At 32.3% G+C, this 18,908-nt stretch overlaps 1 protein-coding gene across 1 annotated transcript in view; it reads right to left on the bottom strand.

The window, feature by feature from the left end:
- LOC114325447 (shootin-1) overlaps positions 1 to 18,908 on the bottom strand; it is a 105,750-nt gene that overhangs the window by 25,208 nt on the left and 61,634 nt on the right. Inside the window, exons 2-3 of the mRNA XM_028273524.2 lie at positions 18,265 to 18,692; positions 10,195 to 10,450 (exon numbers count right to left, since the gene is read on the bottom strand). Coding sequence (XP_028129325.1) covers positions 10,195 to 10,450; positions 18,265 to 18,659 — 651 coding nt within the window. The 5' untranslated portion in view covers positions 18,660 to 18,692. The remainder of the gene's footprint in view (positions 1 to 10,194; positions 10,451 to 18,264; positions 18,693 to 18,908) is intronic.

The following is an 18,908-nucleotide window of genomic DNA, read 5'->3' as shown; positions in this document are numbered from 1 at the left end:
CGAAAACTGCTCCTGAACTTTTTATCATTTTCACCAAAATCTAAACTGTCCAGAAATATTTTTATTCTCGAATAACAATCACTGATACAAAAAATTCTGAGACGGCAAGAGAACAGATCAATGACGGACCAAATATTTGCCATAAACGAAATACAAAGTACCTGTTACGAACATAAAACAGTAATACATCGAATTTAAGTAGGCCACGACACAGTAAACAGACAGCGGATGTACGAACTGATAAAAGAATTCGGGATACCAAGTAAAATTGTCAGGATGGTAATGGACGATGACGATGAAAAACACAACAAACGAAATAGCATGGAAAGGGCATACATCCAAAAAATTTGAAATCAAGGAAGAATTACGACAAGGAGATCCACTATAGCAACAACTGCAATCAATCTGAAATTGGAAGGAATAATTGGAATGGAAGATTATCGTTGGCCAAAGAGCCAACGATAACGACGACAATCAAAGCACAGAGAATACGCGATATTTGGGGTACATCGAAAGAATGTAAGAAGACTGAAGTGAAATTAAATAAAATTTATACGAGTAAAATAAAAAAATGTACCTAATCAGAAATGTAAAGGTTTTAGCTCTAGACCGACAAGGCCTGTTGAGTTTAATAAATAAATAAAATATTTCCATTGCCCTCCTACGGAAAACAAAAATCTTAATAACGCTATTTGCATATTTTTAGACATACAAACGAATTAGTCACCTCTAGGCCTTGATCGATATTTTCCTCATTGGTGATCTGAATGCAAAAACTGCTCCTGAACTTTTTATCATTTTCACCAAAATTCAAACCGTCCAAAAACATTTTTAGTCGCGAATAATAGTCACTGATGGAAAAATTTTGCGACCTCAAGACAACAGATCAACAACAGACCAAATATTTGCCTTAATAGTGCAGTCACTGAAGGTGGATATGAGCTATTACCTCCGATTTCATTGAACCTCCATCGATTTGTATGAAAATTGGTGAGTGATTAGAGGATGTCTCAAGGAACAAAGGCGACATAGTTCCAACTTGCGCTTTTATCCTGGGGGTGAATGCCACCCCTTCTCGAGGATGAAAATTATTTTAGTGAAAATAACCCCACAATTGGATAGAGGGACAAATTCTAAGCAAAATTTGTTATATAACGTTATTAAAATAAATCAAAACTTTTGAGTTATTGAAGATCAAAGATTTTAATTTTTCTTGAGAAAAATGCATGTTTTTAACCGATTTTTCATCAATAACTCAAAAACTATAAGTTTTTACAAAAAAGTTATTACAGTCGAACCCGCTTATTAGACTACCGCTTATAGGAATATCCCGGTTTAAGGAATAGAATTTTGAGATCCCGGAACATTTCCATTTACTCCTTAATAAATTTAACCGTTTATAGTGATACGTTTTAGTAAAAGAATCCCGCTTTATCTAATAATCCTAAGTTACCAAAAACTTTTTAGGTACAATTTCCCACAAATTTCTATGTTTTCTGGTTTTATAGGACCTGTCGATAATATTTTATTTCTTACTTTATTATGGGTACCAATTCTACCTTCCGCCAAACATTTACCGATCGTAAAGTAGGTACCTAATTTTTCAATTGTGTAAACATTCTTATTGCTCACTCACCGCCACGTCGTTGTCTGTTCAGATTTTTAACAGTTGGAAGTCATAAATAACCCCTTGTAATATAATAACCGCTGAAATTTTCTGGAGGGTAAAACCAATGTCAATTTTTTATTTATTATAATTTTAGAGCAACAAGTGACTAATATCGTTGATTGAGATATTGGACCCATATTAATATTTTAATCAACGCTAATATCTTATGCAAAAAACAAATAGTCTCAGATTACCGATTATTTTTCCAGAAAAAAAGTAAGTCTGTTGGATATATGTTAATAAGAAAATATATATGTATACGTATATCCAGTGCTGTTTTTGTAACAATATAGGTTCCGGTACGCAATGTTCCGGGGGGTCTGGGGAGTGTTCATAAAGGGGGTCCACCTCCGGGAAAGCTTTTTAAATTCAGCCTCAATAAGGGCGTTTTAAAGCTGTTTGGGATTACGGCAAAAATTAATTAATTTGTCTATAATTTGGTTGTTTTTGTTTATCTTTTTCCCAAAAGGTCCCGGTACGGCGTACCGGCGCGTACCGTCACAAAAACAGCACTGCCGTATATCTACATATTGCATACATTTCATACTTATTTGTGTAGGTATGCATGCACAGATAATGTAGTTTGGTATTTTAATAAAATAAGTAATAGTTACACTAGGTACTGTATTATTGACATAAAAATAAATAGAACCATATACATAATATATGTACATAACCTATGTATGTACATGTATATACATACTATGTACATGTACATACAGTATGTACCTCTACAAAGTGTGTTGTACTATTACGACGTATATTCGGTACATATATTTCTGCTAGCCACCACTGATCGGTTATTAGAATATCTCGGTTATAGGAATATTTTTGCTTGGCACGAAGTCTATTCTAATAAGCGGGTTCGACTGTATTACCAAAATTGAAGCTAATACAAAATGAAATAAACCCATTACTAGAAGAATCTTTTAGTCTTAACTAAAAGTGAGTTATAGGTAATTGAATATATATTTTTTTCATCGACTAAAAAAATCTAAGTATTCAAGCTGAAATAACAGAAAAATTATGCATTTTATAACATAAACTTATTAAATATTTGTCAAAGTACTTAAAAATATCTATCAAATGAGCCCACGAACATGTTGATAGCATTAAAATTTATGCACCAAAATTTTTTCAAAATTTATTTTTTTTAATTTTTTCCAAAAAATGTTATTTTTTTTAATAACTCCGTTTATTTGTCTGATATCAGGTTTATCTAAAAACCGTTTGAAAGATAATTCTAAGGGCTATTTATCCACGTTGAATTTAATCTTTTAGACCCCTTACTTTTTTAAATAATAAAAGGTTAAATGGCCCCGGTTACATGGTTTTCACATCAAAATTTAAGATTTAAACGTTTCTATCTCGGTTATTTTTTACCCTATGGAAATAGTAAAACAAGTAAAATATTTGACACAGAAAAAACTAAAATTTGGGTATATATCATTTTTTACGTATGTTGAGTATTTTTGGAGTTATTATCAAAAGAATATGAAAATTACAATAATTTTAAAAAATATAATTTTTTTTTTAAGTAGGTATATATTTTTTCAAAAATATGCATTTTAAACTGGTCAAAATTATTTAAATCATTACTTATGCTAATATAAAGAAGTGCTTGTAACGATTACTATAAATTTTAATTTTTGTGGAAATGGCGTATGTGTTATTTTTCACTTTTTTCTAAAAAACTCGAAAGGGTTCTTTTATTTTCATCGTAACTCGCTTAATTTTGAAGCTATTAACTTGTTCTGAAGCTCATTTAATGGGCATTCCGAAGTACGTTAACAAATGTTTAGCAAGAATATTTTATACATTGCATCGTTTTCCCGTTATTTAAGCTTGAATACTTAGATTTGAGTACTCGTCGAAAAAAATACACACTCAATTGCCAATAACTCACTTTGAACTAATATTAGTTTAGTTCTAATATTAGTGAACTAATATTAGTGAGTAGTGTATTCGGTTTTTTATTATCATCAATTTCAGTAATAATAACTATTTTGTAAAAGCTTATAGTTTTTGAGTTATACGTGAAAAACCGATTTAAAATGTGCATTTTTTTACGAAAAAATAAAATCTTTGGTCTTTAATAACTCAAAAAGTGTTGATTTATAATAATAACTTAATATAACAAATTTTGCTTATAATTTGTCCCTTTATCGATTTCGGCGGGTGTATTTTCCTCACCAAAATAATTTTTTACCTGTGTTTGGAAGGGTATGTCATAATCCCACAGGTATTTTCCTCACCAAAACCGAAATGGTTCTTTCAGGTAGATTTTACTAAAAGTCATTCAGGGAATTATTTATCTACTATAAAATTACAGTAGGTACCTATAATAATAATTAGTTAATTGATTATAGTATTTTATTTTTAGTGGAATTTTGACAAAAATGGCATGTTTAATAGAAAGTAATTGCGGTAAACCTTTACTGGTATTTGAAAATTTGATTTTTTATAAAATGAAAGTTTTAAGAAGTGAAGAAGTGTTCTGGAGGTTTAATAAAACAACTTGTAGTGCGAAATTGTTTACTATTGGTGCAAATTTTACAGTATCTCGAAGTAGCCTACACCATAATCATGAACCAGATCGTCAGAAAATATATCTAAAAATTGTTTCTAACTCTTGTAAACGTAAATCCGAAGAGAATCTAACTGGAAAACCAGCAAAAATTATACGCCAAGAGCTTGCAGGTAATTTGACTAAAACAATTACTACGATTGATGTCAGTTACATAAGAAAATATATTTATATATTTATCGACGAAAAATGATGCCTGGTCAACCTCCTTCCAATATTGATGAGGTTCAAGAATTTGTGAAGAGCTGTGCTCAAAAAACAACCAAGGGGGAAAATTTTCTCTTTATAAACTGTGTCAAAAGTAAGATAATTGTATTTAGTTGTGAAACAAATATAAGACTTTTAGCCACATTGAATTTTATACAGAGAGGGTAAAAATTATGGAATAAATTCATTTTCTCTAAAATGGATGATTTTGGAAAAAAATTCCGAAACAGGTTGGTTTTTATTTTTAAATTAAAATTTTGTGGCATATATTTCATACTAGTCACGTTTGATAGCTCATTTGAAAGGTAAAATAATTCTCTATTCAATAATTTAAACATTAACATCATTATTTATACAGGGTGACCAAAAAAATAATTTTTGAATTGAATTAATTGACGCAGAAAGAAGAATGTAGGTATGTACTTTATTTAACTCAAAATGCATTGTACTGCTGTCAGAGTAGCAAGTAGAAAAAAATGTTTATTTTACAAATAAACATTTCTTTTCACTTAAATTAAATCTCAAACAACCTCTCACCTGCCTCTTGGCAATTCGAACATTTAATTTAAGCGAAAAGCAATGTTCATTTGCCAAATAAACATTTTTTTCTATTTTCTGGCAGCAATATAATGTATTTTAAGTCAAATAAATTAAATACATTCTTCTTTTTGTGTCAATTAATTTAATCCAAGAATTATTTTTTGGCCACCGTGTACAAATAAATATGTTAATGTTTATATTACTGAATAGAGAATTAAACACCCTTTCAAATGAGCTACCACACGACCCCTATTCCCATTTAAAAAAATTATCGACTACGTGATCATGTTCAGATGGATGACGTCACTAGTATGAAATATAGGCCAAAAAATTGTAATTTAAAAATAAAAATCGACCTGTTTCGGCATTTTTCTCCAAAATCGTCCATTTTGGAGAAAATGAATTTATTTCATAATTTTGCCCCTCTCGTATGTATGGTACATTTCTTACTGTACCACATATTATTTGCAATTATTCACTAGTCTTGGGTTAAATAATGGGCATTATGTATATGGGCATTATATCTTTATTAGATATACTGTTTACTGCCAAACAAAAAACAGAAACTTACAACAATTTTTTTATTTATTAAAATCAGAAATTTTTAAAGCTCTCAAAATTGAGTTTGGGGGCGTTCAAGTATTACGTAACGCAATTTTTGAAGATTTTTGACCCCGCCCTCCCCCCTACGTAACGCACCGTAATGGGGCGTTCACGTATTACGTAACGCAATTTTTGAAGATTTTTGATCGCACTTCCCCCAATCAATCCTAGTAAAATTTTTGTAGATTTTGAAAAGGCTATACATATTGCAATCATTCAAATGTGTCCGAACACTGAAATACATGGTTCTAGATTTCATCTACACCAAGCTTGGTATAGAAAAATTCAGTCTCTTGATTTAACATCAGAATATCCAAAATGATTCTGAAGTAGGTAAGTGACTCAAACAGACTTTTGGCCTTACATATTATATATAAAACCAGAAGACGTATCAGATTGTTTTGTGTTTGATTTAATGTCATGCAAACCAGAAAATGAAATTTTAGATAATATGTTGATTATTTAGTTGAAACTTATGTAGACGAAAATACCATATTCTCCCCATATTTGTGAGCAGAGGCAAATTCTTCTGTTATTCGTACTACGAATGCTTGCGAATCTTTTCAGTCGCATTTTAGTTCATCGTTTTATAATACGCATCCATCCATATATATCTTCTTAGAATAAATTAAAGAATTTCAGATATATACGTATGTTAAAATTTAAAGTTTGCATATTGCTAAACCTATCAAAGATAAAGAAGTTAAACTGAAATTGAAAAATAACTGTAGAAAATTTATTAATATCAGTCTAATAAAATGAATTTTGTATGGATTTTGTAAAGTGTGTCTCTTAGTATAATAGTAAATATTAAATAATAATTTATACATTTTGCTTATTATCTATATTATAAACTATTATTATAATGTAAGGAATTTAATGTCTTTTATTCGGATTTTGGATGCTTTCATAATAATCATTCTTAAATTACATCTACATTTTTATTTTATTACCTGAGTGAGTTGGTGAGGAAAATACCTACCGGATTAATAGAACCCTTAAATTTGGTGAGGAAAATACCTCTCGGATTATATGTTTTTACTGGTTGGTGAGGAATTTACCTCCGCCCATCAATTTATGGTATTATTTTCAATAAAATAATTTTCACCCCCGAGAAGGGGTGGCATCCACCCCCAGGGTAAAAGCGCAAGTTGGCATCATGTCACCTTTGTTCCTTGAGGTATCCTCTAATTACTCACCAATTTTTATGAAAATCGATGGAGGTTTAACGAAATCGGAGGTGAAAACCTTCAGTGACTCCACTATAAAAGAAATATCTGTTACGAACATAAAACAGTAGTATATGCCTTGTTCATCGACTTTAAGTAGGCCTACGATACAGTAAACAGACAGTAGATAGATGTACGAACTGATGAAAGAATTGAGGATACCAAGTAAAATTGTCAGGATGGTAAAGATGACGATGGAAAACACAACAAACGAAATAGATGTTTAAGGATATAAAGGACAAAGGACATACACCCAAAAAGTTTGAAACCAAGGAAGGATTACGAGAAGGTAACCCATTATCAACAACTGCATTCAATCTGACATTGGAAAGAATAATCAGGAAAAGCAGAATAACATGCAAGAAACGAAATTTAAAAACGGCCACCAATGCATAATATTTCAGGTGATCTGACACTATTAGCAACAAGCAAGAAAGAACTACAAAAATTAATGAAAAACATAATATCCAAAAAAATTGGACTTAAATAAATGAAGAGAAGACAAAGTATATGATAATGGGAGAAATCCAAAAAGAAAAAGAAATAATCATCATATTACAAATATATTGAGAAAAAAAACATACCTAATCGTTCAAAAGAGCAAAAGAAATTAATTAGGTACCTGGGAGCCAAAATAGATGAAAATACTCATGTGAAAGATGGGTCCTCAAAATGTCAGAAACAGACCTTTCAGAAAGATGGAAGAGGAAAATGCAAAGAGCAATATATGGAGGCGTGAAAGTAGAAGGTCAGTGAAGAAAAAGATCCAATAAAGAATTGAAAGAACTCTATAAAGAGCCAACGATAACGACGACAATACAAGCACAGAGAATACAATATTCGGGGCACATCGAAAGAATGGGAAATGAAAGAATGCCAAAAATGGTACTATCACATAAAAGAGAAGAAAACGCAGGCCAAGAAAATATGGAAGGACAGTGTTTACGAAGACCTGAAGAAAAGTAACATTGAGAAATGGAAAGAACTCGCATTGGACAGACGGAGATGGAGGGAAAAGTGAAATTAAATAAAATTTATAAGAGTAAAATAAAATGTAATCAAAAATGTGAAGGTTTTAACACTAGGCCTGTCGAGCCTACTAAATAAATAAAATATTTCCCAAGCTATTTCCCTCATAGAGAAAACAAATCTTAATCAATAATGCTATGCATATATTATGCATGTTTATGGGTTTTTTTTATTAGACATAAAAACAAATGATTAGTCACCTCTCGGTCTTGATGGATCTTTTCCTCATTGGTGATCTGAATGCGAAAACTGCTCCTACACTTTCTGTCTTTTTCACTAAAATCCAAACCGTCCAAAAACATTTTTTTAGCGAAAAATGGTAACTTATACAAAAAATACTGCGACACGAAGACACTACCAAACCAAGACCAACCACTTTCTAAAATACTTTCTCACTGAGTGACTCACACGGACTGGACTTTTGGAAGCGCTAAAGACTTTTTGATTTGATAATTAAGTGTACGTGCCCGATCCCTATCATTATCGAGGAATTTGCAGGTAAAGATTGTTATTCGTTCCATATGCTTTGAGTGTGACAAAGATATAAAATATTTCTGTGAAATTTCAAATAGACTTTGGATAGAAAATATTAAAAATTGAAATAAAGGGTTCTAGAGTAAAGAAAAAAGATAGTTGGATTTTACTGCGTTATTAAAAGACTTTTAAAACCTGCTGTACGTATTAAAATGTTAACTATTTTTAACTAATATTTGGGTGCTACTATATAGTATGCGATCTACCTGTGCATATAGCTCCTATTATAATGTGCGGTATACCAATCGGAATCTGAAAATTCCTGAAGGATTTGCGCAAAATAATGAAATGCAAGAAAACTCTTGTAGAAAAATATAGTTAGTCCGAAGTAATAATCATTTGGAGGAAAATAAATGTAAAATTAAAGGGGGGACTATAATACTTCACAAAAAAAATGTACCAGACTATTTTTCAAAAATTTATATCTAATTATTTATAAAACGATACAGGCTATAAAAAAAATTAATATATGTTAAAGAAAAATGCATGCATCTTAATTTAAGAGAAAAAGGCAGTCAATGATTATATAGCTTAAAAAAGTCATGTAGGCACCCCAACTAAGAAGATTATGGTGTTATTTATATTAAATAAGTTTGTTATATATTTCCGAAAATGTTTATTACTACTTAGCAATAAACATTTTGTCTACAAACGTTTTGCTGTATTTTATTATTGTGTGCAAACCCTTCTGAAAAAAGATTATGGTGTTTAGCCGCACAGCTAGACCGCAAGCTGTAGCAGAAATGCGACTATACATACTATATAGTGGCAACAAAAATTAAAATAAAGGGTTAAGAAAATTACAAATTTAATTGTTTCTAAATTGAAGTGGTACTGAGTACCACTGAGTAAAATGAAGTATTTACTGAGAAAATAACAATAACAATAATACTCAAAATTTTTCCTAAGGGGAAAGGCGCAAAATGTCGCCTGTCAAAATTTTCAATGTATTTTAAATGTATTCATTTTTTTCGAATCCTGAGAAAACTAATAATTATTTTTGATAAATTTAAACGCAGAATGAAAGATTACGTTATTACTGGGGCAGAAAGTCCCTCAGAATAAATAAAAAGTTTTTTTAATGAAATATTTACAATTAAAAATCACACTAAATTTTCTCTTTTATTGTCACCCCTGTAACTTATTAAAAGAAACATTATAGAAGTTTTTAGGAACTTTCAGCCCTCAGTAATAACGTAATCTTTCATTCTGCATTTAAATTTTTCAAAAATATTTATTAGTTTTCTCAGGATTTGAAAAAAATGAATACATTTAAAACACATTGAAAATTTTGACAGGCGACATTTTGCGCCTATGCTCTTAATGACAAAATGAAAACATATTATCTATAATCACGCATGAAATACACGAGAAAAATAGCTTAAGTTACAAAGTTTGAAAGATTTAGAAATGAATATACAAAGAGAGAGCCGAAGAAAGAACCAATAATAAGGAAGATCGAAAACAAGCAATTGAACTGGTTTGGCCACATAGGGCGAATGGAGCAAAAGAGACTAACAAATATGGCGCATGAAGCCAAAATGGGAAACTAAAGAAAAAATGGAAGGCCGAGAAAAACGTGGTTGGACCAAATCCATGATACATATAGGTGAAAACAGAGACATGAATATAAGTGATAATATAAAGAACCTGGCCACCAATAGAAGTGCATGGAAGAAATGGATAAGAGGCGGAACCATACATCCTACGCCCTGAAGGGAACTAAGAATTATGAGAAAGAAGAAGAAGTATTTGAATGAATGCTGAACACAAGTATTTTTTGGTGCTTCGCTTACCTCCGTCAACCTAATGTTATCTTCCGACGTCTGGAATTCCGTCTGCTTTAAACCATCTACCTCTGTCTGCAACTCTGCTATTTCCGTGCTCAGTTGTTTGATAGTCTTGTTTAGGTTTTCAATATCGGTTTCAGAGTTGGATTCTCCTTCCCCCGCGTCTACTCCTTCGTCCACAGTATCTTTGTCCATCAGAAGAAGGGTTTTTCGTTTCAGTTCCTTATTTTCCCGGTACCATTGCGAAGCGTCCTTCAAGGCTCTGTGAAAAACAATGTTGTGTTCGTAAATTATCATTTTTGAGTTTCACGTTTCATTTGACAGTTTTATTTTTTGACAATTTCGACAATAAATTCAATATTCAAACATTAGAAAAGCTCCTGGGCTAGATAAAATAACACCCAAGATGATAAAGAAACTACCACATAAAGGAATCACACTGATTATTCTCATCTTCAATGCCATTCTACGCTCAAACTACTGGCCAAAGCTCTTTAACACCGCTGAAATAATATCCCAAAAGCTGGAAAAATAAGCCTATAAACCAATCGTATCCAAAATACTTAAAAAGATTAGTACTGTTACAAAAAATGAACTCAGACCCCAATACGCAGGAACGGATACCCAACCACCAATTTGGCTTTCGAAAAGAACACTCACAGGACACTACAGCAGGTTCATAGAATAGTACACACCATAAATTATTTGATCATCGCTTTTTTTCTTTCTCCTTGTAGCTTAAAGCCGGATTTATCTTAGAACGGGGGCGTGGACGACACGGCTGTCTTTGACGTTGAAGAATAGTCTAATATGAAAAGAATGGGCTAGTTTATCATACAACGGAACGAGGCGACACCGGGGACGTGCGCCGTCTATTGTTCTACGGCACGTTCCACGTCCCGTCGTAAGATAAATTGGGCTTTAAAGTTATTTTTTTCAAAAAAATTTAATACATTCTGTAGTAGGTACAGTATTCTTGCATGCTTTTTCTGTTTCTTTACTGTAAGATTATTTTTTCTTCTTTAACCATTCGTTTCTACCTACTTCAAAATTCTCCTAATATATTTTGCTTTACGAAAAGAATTTTCGGTAAAATTGTTTAATGCCAATATGCCATTTTGATTTCATATTTACATAAAAGGATAATATGTATGTATTTGCTTCATACCTCCAGACGATTGTATCCGGTGAAAAATCTGCCCAAAAGGTAAAAAATGTCATCACGTATAAAATTAAACCACATTTTCGATGGTTATTTGAACCAATATAAAATTCCATTCATGAATTGTTTGACTGTTTCTTTTATATTTTTGTCAACGTGACAAGTGATTAAACATGACAATATTTTGCTGTTTTTTTCTGTTATTTATTTTCTAATAGTTCTTCTCTAAGCCCACGTTTGTCCTTTTTTAACGTTCCTTTAAATTGGTAGGTATCCTTCAAATAGATTTTCCAAAGATTTTTATTAATTTTGTTGAGTTTTTTACTGCTCATATCCCGTTTTTGATACTTTCTGTTGAATACCCAGTAAAAATAAGCAACGGCAAATCTAGGGGATTTTTGTTATTGTATGATGTAGTTGGAAACAATGTTATATAAGTGTCAGATGTCAACTGTAAGCAAAAAATAAGTGTCAAGGAAAAATAAATGTTGATTTTGATGTTTAAGTTATTTGTAGAATTATTGAGTTTTCTTTTAAAATAAAACTGACTAGAAGTACTTCGGTGTTTAATTAACATCCACGCAATTCTGCAAAACATCAGGTTATGGGCCCAGATCACTTGTTTCGTGAGTATTTCGCCAGTAAAAAAGTCAGTGTTGAAGAGCCTGTGTCGGTAGTTTGCCGCGGCCAACGAAAATAAAAAAAAGAAAAGCTGAAAAAAAGGTGAAAAAGAAGCTCGAGTATATATACATAAAAAAAGAAAAACATAAATCCGAAAAATGGAAAATTCATCGGCTGCGTTGAAACTTAGTGGTGGTGACAACTGGGTAGCCTGGAAATTTCAAACAAGGGTAGTGCTAAAAAGCCGTGGTTATTATGACATAGTAATAGGAAAGTCTGTGAGACCGAGCACTACTGGAGATGACCAAAAGAAATGGGATGCTAGTGATTCAAAAGCACAAGAATTTATAGTAACCAGAATAGAGCAAGGCCCTATGACACACATTTTATCCTGTGAGACCTCGAAAGATATGTGGACAAAGTTGAAGTCTGTCTACGACAAAGAGTCAGAGGTGAGCATTCATTTAATGCAACAAAAGTTTTTTCTCTTGGAGTTTTCATCAGGTAAAAATGTTGCCTCATTCATATCACAGCTTGAAGAGATAAAAAATAAGCTAAAGCAAGCTGGTGAAGAGCTGTCCGATAAAATGATCATGACAAAAATACTTATGGCATTGCCAGAGGAATATAAGCATTTTCGATCCGCATGGGAATCCGTACCATCTGATAAACAAACCCTAGATGAACTTACATCAAGACTACTTATCGAAGAAGAAAGAAGTAAGTCAGCACAGGGCAGCACAGCATTGGCGATGAAAAGTGATACAAGCAGAGAATTTAAAGGGCAAAAGAAAACCAGATTAAAGTGCCATTTTTGTGGCAGAGGTGGCCATATTGCGAAAAATTGCTTTTCCAAGAAGAAAGAGAGAGATAATAATAGCCAGAAAGACATAAAAGTATGCAGTCAATGTAAAAGACGAGGACACAACTTACAAGAGTGTTGGTTTAATAAAAATAAAAATGAAAAACAACAGACAAGCAGAGAAGAAAATAAAATTGACAGTAATGCATTCATGGTATATACTGGGAGTAAGAAAAATAAAAATGAATGGTGCTTGGACACAGGAGCTAGCGAACATATGTGCTGGAATCAAGATCTGTTTGAAGAATTGATAGAGATAAGCTATAAAAAACAAGTAAAAGTCGGAAATGGAGAAAAATTACCAGTTAAAGGTATTGGAAAAATAACTCTATGGGCATTTAATGGTAAGAAATTTATAAAGTCAACCCTGTCAGATGTATTATTTGTGCCAGATTTACAATTTAATTTATTCTCAGCTGGATGTGCCTTAGATAAAGGTTATAAGATGTTTTCAAACAATGAAAAATGTGAATTTTATAATGACAAAGGAGAAATAAGAGCATTGGCAACACGGGATAACAAATTATACAAAATGTTATTCTCACAAGAACAAAACACTGAAACCTTTGCAAATATTTTAATTTCGGAACGCACCCCTAACGAAAACTTGTCTGACGGTCAAGTTCAAGAAAACAGCTGTTTAGTAGATGTATTTTTATCAGATCAGAGTGTAATTCTGCAAAAATAACAGAAAGTTTGAGAGTTTGGCACTGCAGACTAGCACATCAAAATACTACATATGTGAGAAACTTTTTAAGGCAAAATAACATTGATTTTATAGACGAAAAATTCGTGTGTGAACAGTGTTTAACAGGTAAACAACACAGAATACCATTCAAGTTAAGTGAATCAAGAGCAAGTGAGCCATTACAATTAGTGCATACAGACGTATGTGGCCCTATGGAAGAAGAGTCTTTAGGGGGAAATAGGTATTTCCTGTTGTTAAAGGATGACTATACAAATTATAGGTACGCGTATTTCATGAAAAATAAATCAGAAGTTAAGAAACACCTTAAAAATTTTATATCATTAGCCGAGAGAGAGACAGGCTGCAAGATGAAAAATTTACGATCAGATAACGGTTTAGAGTTTATGAACCAAGAAATAAAGGAGATGCTTGACTATCAAGGCATAAAACATCAGAGATCAGTAGTGTATACGCCTCAGCAGAACGGTAGGGCTGAGAGGGAAAATAGAACCCTAGTTGAATCAGCCCGAACTATGATACAAGGGCAAAAGTTGAATAAAAACTTGTGGGCAGAGGCCATACATACAGCAGTGTATGTTTTAAACCGAACAGGCCCTAGTAGCATAAAAAATGTGACACCTTATGAATTATGGTACAAAAAGAAAGTCAATAATATTTCTACACTCAAGAGTTTTGGTTCTAGAGTATCAGTGCATGTCCCAAAAGAGAAGAGATTAAAATGGGATGCAAAAAATATGCTTGGTTTCTTTATTGGCTACAGTGAGGATGTAAAAGGTTACAAAATATTTGTCCCAGACAAAAATAAAGTTGAAATTCATCGAGATGTCATATTTTTGCCCGAGAAAACCATAGAAATAAAAAATGGGGAGACAGACATGAATAAAAACATACAGATGATATGTGAGGAGATAAAGTCAGAAGAAGATGACAGTGAAGCAGAAGAACCTCAAAATAATAGAGAAGAAAGCAGTGAGAGTGACCTCGAAACTGATAGCAGTGTTGAAGATGTGAATGAAATAGAGCAGGAGCATGGATATGACCTGAGAAGACATATAAAAAGACCCTCAAGATATGATGATTATGTTCTGGATGATGACGAAATGAGTTTGTTGATTTTTAGTGATGATGAAGAACCCCAGACGTATGATGATGCAGTGGCCAGTAGTGAGTGTAAAAATTGGAAGAAAGCTATGCAATCAGAAATAAATGCGTTGCTAGAAAATGAAACATGGGAGTTTGTGCAAAGTAGTGATGGTCAAAAAGTCATTGAGTGCAAGTGGGTGTTCAAGAAAAAGAAAAATGAAAATGGTAAAGTAGTGAAATATAAAGCTCGTGTGGTAGCTAGAGGTTTTCAACAAATTGGTATGTTTTTTAATGATATTTATAGTCCAGTAGCAAAATTACCATCAATAAGGATTTTCTTAGCCATGTGTAATACTTTTGATATGAAAATTCATCAAGTAGATGTTTGTAGTGCATTTCTAAATGGGGATATTAAAGAAAATGTTTTTATTTCACTCCCAAAGGGATTTAAAGAAAAAGAGGGCACTATTTGCAAATTAAGAAAATCCTTATATGGTTTGAAAAGTTCACCTAAAAATTGGAATGACAAATTTCATAATTTGATGCAAAATTTGAGTTTTTCAAGATCTGAATATGAATATTGTCTTTATATTAAAGTAAATGAAAAAGGTAGGATATACATTTTGCTGTATGTTGATGATTTGCTGTTGGCAGGTACAAATGATCAAGAAGTTGAGAAAATAAAATACATTTTAAACAAAAACTTCAAAATGAACGACTTAGGTCAAATAAAACATTTTTTGGGTATGTGCATAACTCAAAATTTGTCTGAAGGCAAAATAAAAATTAATCAAACTGTTTACTTAAAAAATGTTTTGAAGAAATTTGACATGTCAAGCTGCAAACCATCAACAACACCAATGGATAATAATTTTCACCACGATTTTCTCAAACGAAAAAAATCTGAGAGCATAGAGATAGAAAAGAAATGTAGAGTTGCTATAGGATGTTTGATGTATGCAATGTTATGCTCAAGACCAGATTTGTGTATAGCTATAGGTATATTAAGCAGGTATCAAACATGTGCAAGTAACGATTTGTGGGTAGCAATAAAAAGAGTATTGAGATATATTCAAAGCACAGTTACTATGAGTTTGATATACTATAAACATAAATATAAACAGGAAAATTTGATAGTAGGGTACTCAGATTCAGATTGGGCAGGTGACCGTACTGATAGAAAATCTACATCAGGATATGTATTCAAAGTTTTTAATTGCACGGTGTCATGGGCATCACGGAAACAGTCTACAGTCAGTTTGTCCTCTACTGAAGCTGAATATGTTGCACTAAGTGTATGTGTGAGTGAAGCATGTTGGCTAAGATACTTAATGTATGATTTAAAAATAAAACCTGATTATGTAGCGGTTCTAATTCATGCAGACAATCAAAGCGCTATAAGGGTTAGTAGAAATCCGGAATTTCATAAGAGACTAAAACATGTTGATATTAGATTTCATTTTGTACGAGATAAAATTAAGGAAAATATTGTTGTATTAAAATATCTTAATACAAGTGACCAACAGGCTGACATATGTACAAAACCATTAGGTTTAACTCTGTTTAAAAAATTTAGAGAGTTGCTAGGTTTAGAATAAAAAATTAATTTAGATCTAGGAGATTTACCGTTGAGGGGGGGTGTTGAATACCCAGTAAAAATAAGCAACGGCAAATCTAGGGGATTTTTGTTATTGTATGATGTAGTTGGAAACAATGTTATATAAGTGTCAGATGTCAACTGTAAGCAAAAAATAAGTGTCAAGGAAAAATAAATGTTGATTTTGATGTTTAAGTTATTTGTAGAATTATTGAGTTTTCTTTTAAAATAAAACTGACTAGAAGTACTTCGGTGTTTAATTAACATCCACGCAATTCTGCAAAACATCAACATTATTTTTATTTTCTCCTTATGTCTTTTTAGGCATCGAGTTGCTTTTCCCCTTTCTTTCGTTACATATTTAATTTATTTTTATTTTGAATTCCTCTTTCCATTGCAAAATATATGTTTTTAAGTATAATGTTGTCTCCTTGCTCCTCTGATCTTGTCCACAGGGATTTAGAAATTAGTTTTAGAAAAGCAACAATTTCTTTAAAACGGTCATAAACCTGTGGTGTAGTCCTAGCAATTTTATAGAAGAGTACTCGGAAGAACAAACCTCATATGAAGTTGATCACAGTTCTTCTTCTTCTTTTTCTATAGAAATAAATCTGTCTATTTTTTTCAATGTGCCTTCAGTAAGTTGTCATTGCATCGTTTTCGTGGCCTTCCCACTGATCGTCTCTCTATTGGGGAACCGACTCTCGCCGTCCTTATTACTCTATTTGTTGTCATTCGGCTTATGTGGTTGTTGCATTCTACTCTTCTGTTTTTTACCCAGTTATTAATCTGGTCCACCTTGCATCTCCGTCGTATATCTGCACTTCTAGCTCTGTCCCATACTATCTTACCATCGATTTTTTATCTCTGGTGTTTCTTTTTGTCTTCTCTGTATCAGGGCGTGTTTCTGCCGCATATGTAATTATTGGTCTGATGACTATTTTGTAAATTCTGCCTTTTATTTCTTTTCCGATATCTTTATTTCTCGATCTTGTTTCATTCAGGCAACCTGTGGATCTGTTTGCTCTATTTACTTGATCTTTCACTTCTGTTTCGAGATTTCCATAGCCAGTTAGTGTGATGCCTAGATATTTAAACTCCATGACATGTTGATTATTATCTGACCCTCCAGCTCTAATTTACATCTGAGTAGATTTGCTGTTATAACCATGGATTTGGTTTTTTTTTTGGGAAAAATTAACATGTTAAATTTTCTGGAGGTTATATGAAATTGGTGCAAATACGTTGTAAATCATCTTCACTTTGAGAGATTAGTATTGCATCATCTGTATAGCAGATTATTTTAAATTGTTTTTCTCCCATTTGGTATCCTCTTTTAGTTCTTACATTTTTTTAATATTTCATCCATGATCAGGTTGAACAATAAAAGATTCAGGGAATCTCCCTGTCTTATCTATTGCTAGCTTTAATTGGGTCAGTTAGTTCTTCTTCTACATTTACCGTGTTTACTGTGTTGTTCTAGTAGCTAATTTCGATCTTTTCAATTATTCCTAGAGATACCTCTTTTGCGTACAATAAATGGATATTTCTTTAATTTTTCCCTGTCAAATATCTTCTTAAGGTCCGTGAAACATAAATATGCCAGTTTGTTGTATTCTAATGACTTTCTTGAATCTGTCTCATTATAAATATAGCGTCGGTGCATGATCTTCCCAATCTACAACCTTGTTGTTTTTCTGCTCATTTAATAATTATATTCAGTTTGGTTGTAATCACTTTCGTTGCTAATTTTAATGTTGTGTTTAATAAATTAATTTCTCTGTAGTTCTTCGGGTCCGATTTGTCTACCTTTTTGAAGAGAGGTACAATATTAGGATACTTGATCTCCTCCATATTTGTGGTATTCTGTTTTGTTCTATTATTTTTGGATTAGTTTTAATAGTTGTTTGGTCAGATCTTGTTCTCCGTACTTTAGGAGTTTGGAGTTCTATATAACCAAATAAGAATTTATCAAAGCGATCACAATATCAAAAATTGAAATGACGAAGAAAAAAAATTTTGATTTTGAAAAATTTACTCACCCTGTCATAGCCCTCGTCTCAGTTTCATACTGGTTCTTCAACGTTTCATACTCCTTATAAAGATTTTTCGAAGCCGTTGACAATTTGGTGAATTCTTCGTTCTTCTCGAACAACTCAGTTTCCAGATGGTCGTGTTTTATCTGCAAATTTAAATACTTTTTCTCTATATCCGTCAAATTCCTAAGAGCCTTCTCCTTCTCGGTCAGCAGGGCCTTTCTTTTTTCTTCGGCTTCTTCGAATTTCTGCTTCCATCGTACAGCTTGACCTTCTGTCACGGGGATTTTTGAGGATATAGGGGATGATATTTGTCTCTGCATAGTTCTTCTTAATGGTATATTCGAGGTGCCATTTGTGCTTAATTTAGACGGTACTGGGTGTTTATTGATAACGGACATTTCTTGTTGTTACATGGAGAACGAAGTTCTGACCTGAAATAAACAAAAAATCATTACTTACAATCTATGAATTTTATTGCAAAATTGATTATCATTATCATACTGTCGTTATTATCTTTATTATCAAAATTATCCTCTTGGTCTTTGCATATGCACAGATAGCAAATCGGCTATGGGGGCACTTAAGAACCGCAAAGTAGTCCATAGGCTAGTACTCGAATGATGAGATAGTGGTGAAGGCAATGATGG

This window comes from Diabrotica virgifera, chromosome 4 (assembly GCF_917563875.1).
Source record: "Diabrotica virgifera virgifera chromosome 4, PGI_DIABVI_V3a".
Lineage (NCBI taxonomy): Eukaryota > Metazoa > Arthropoda > Insecta > Coleoptera > Chrysomelidae > Diabrotica > Diabrotica virgifera.
Note: the sequence above shows the minus strand (reverse complement) of the source record. Positions and strands in the feature narration are given on the sequence as shown.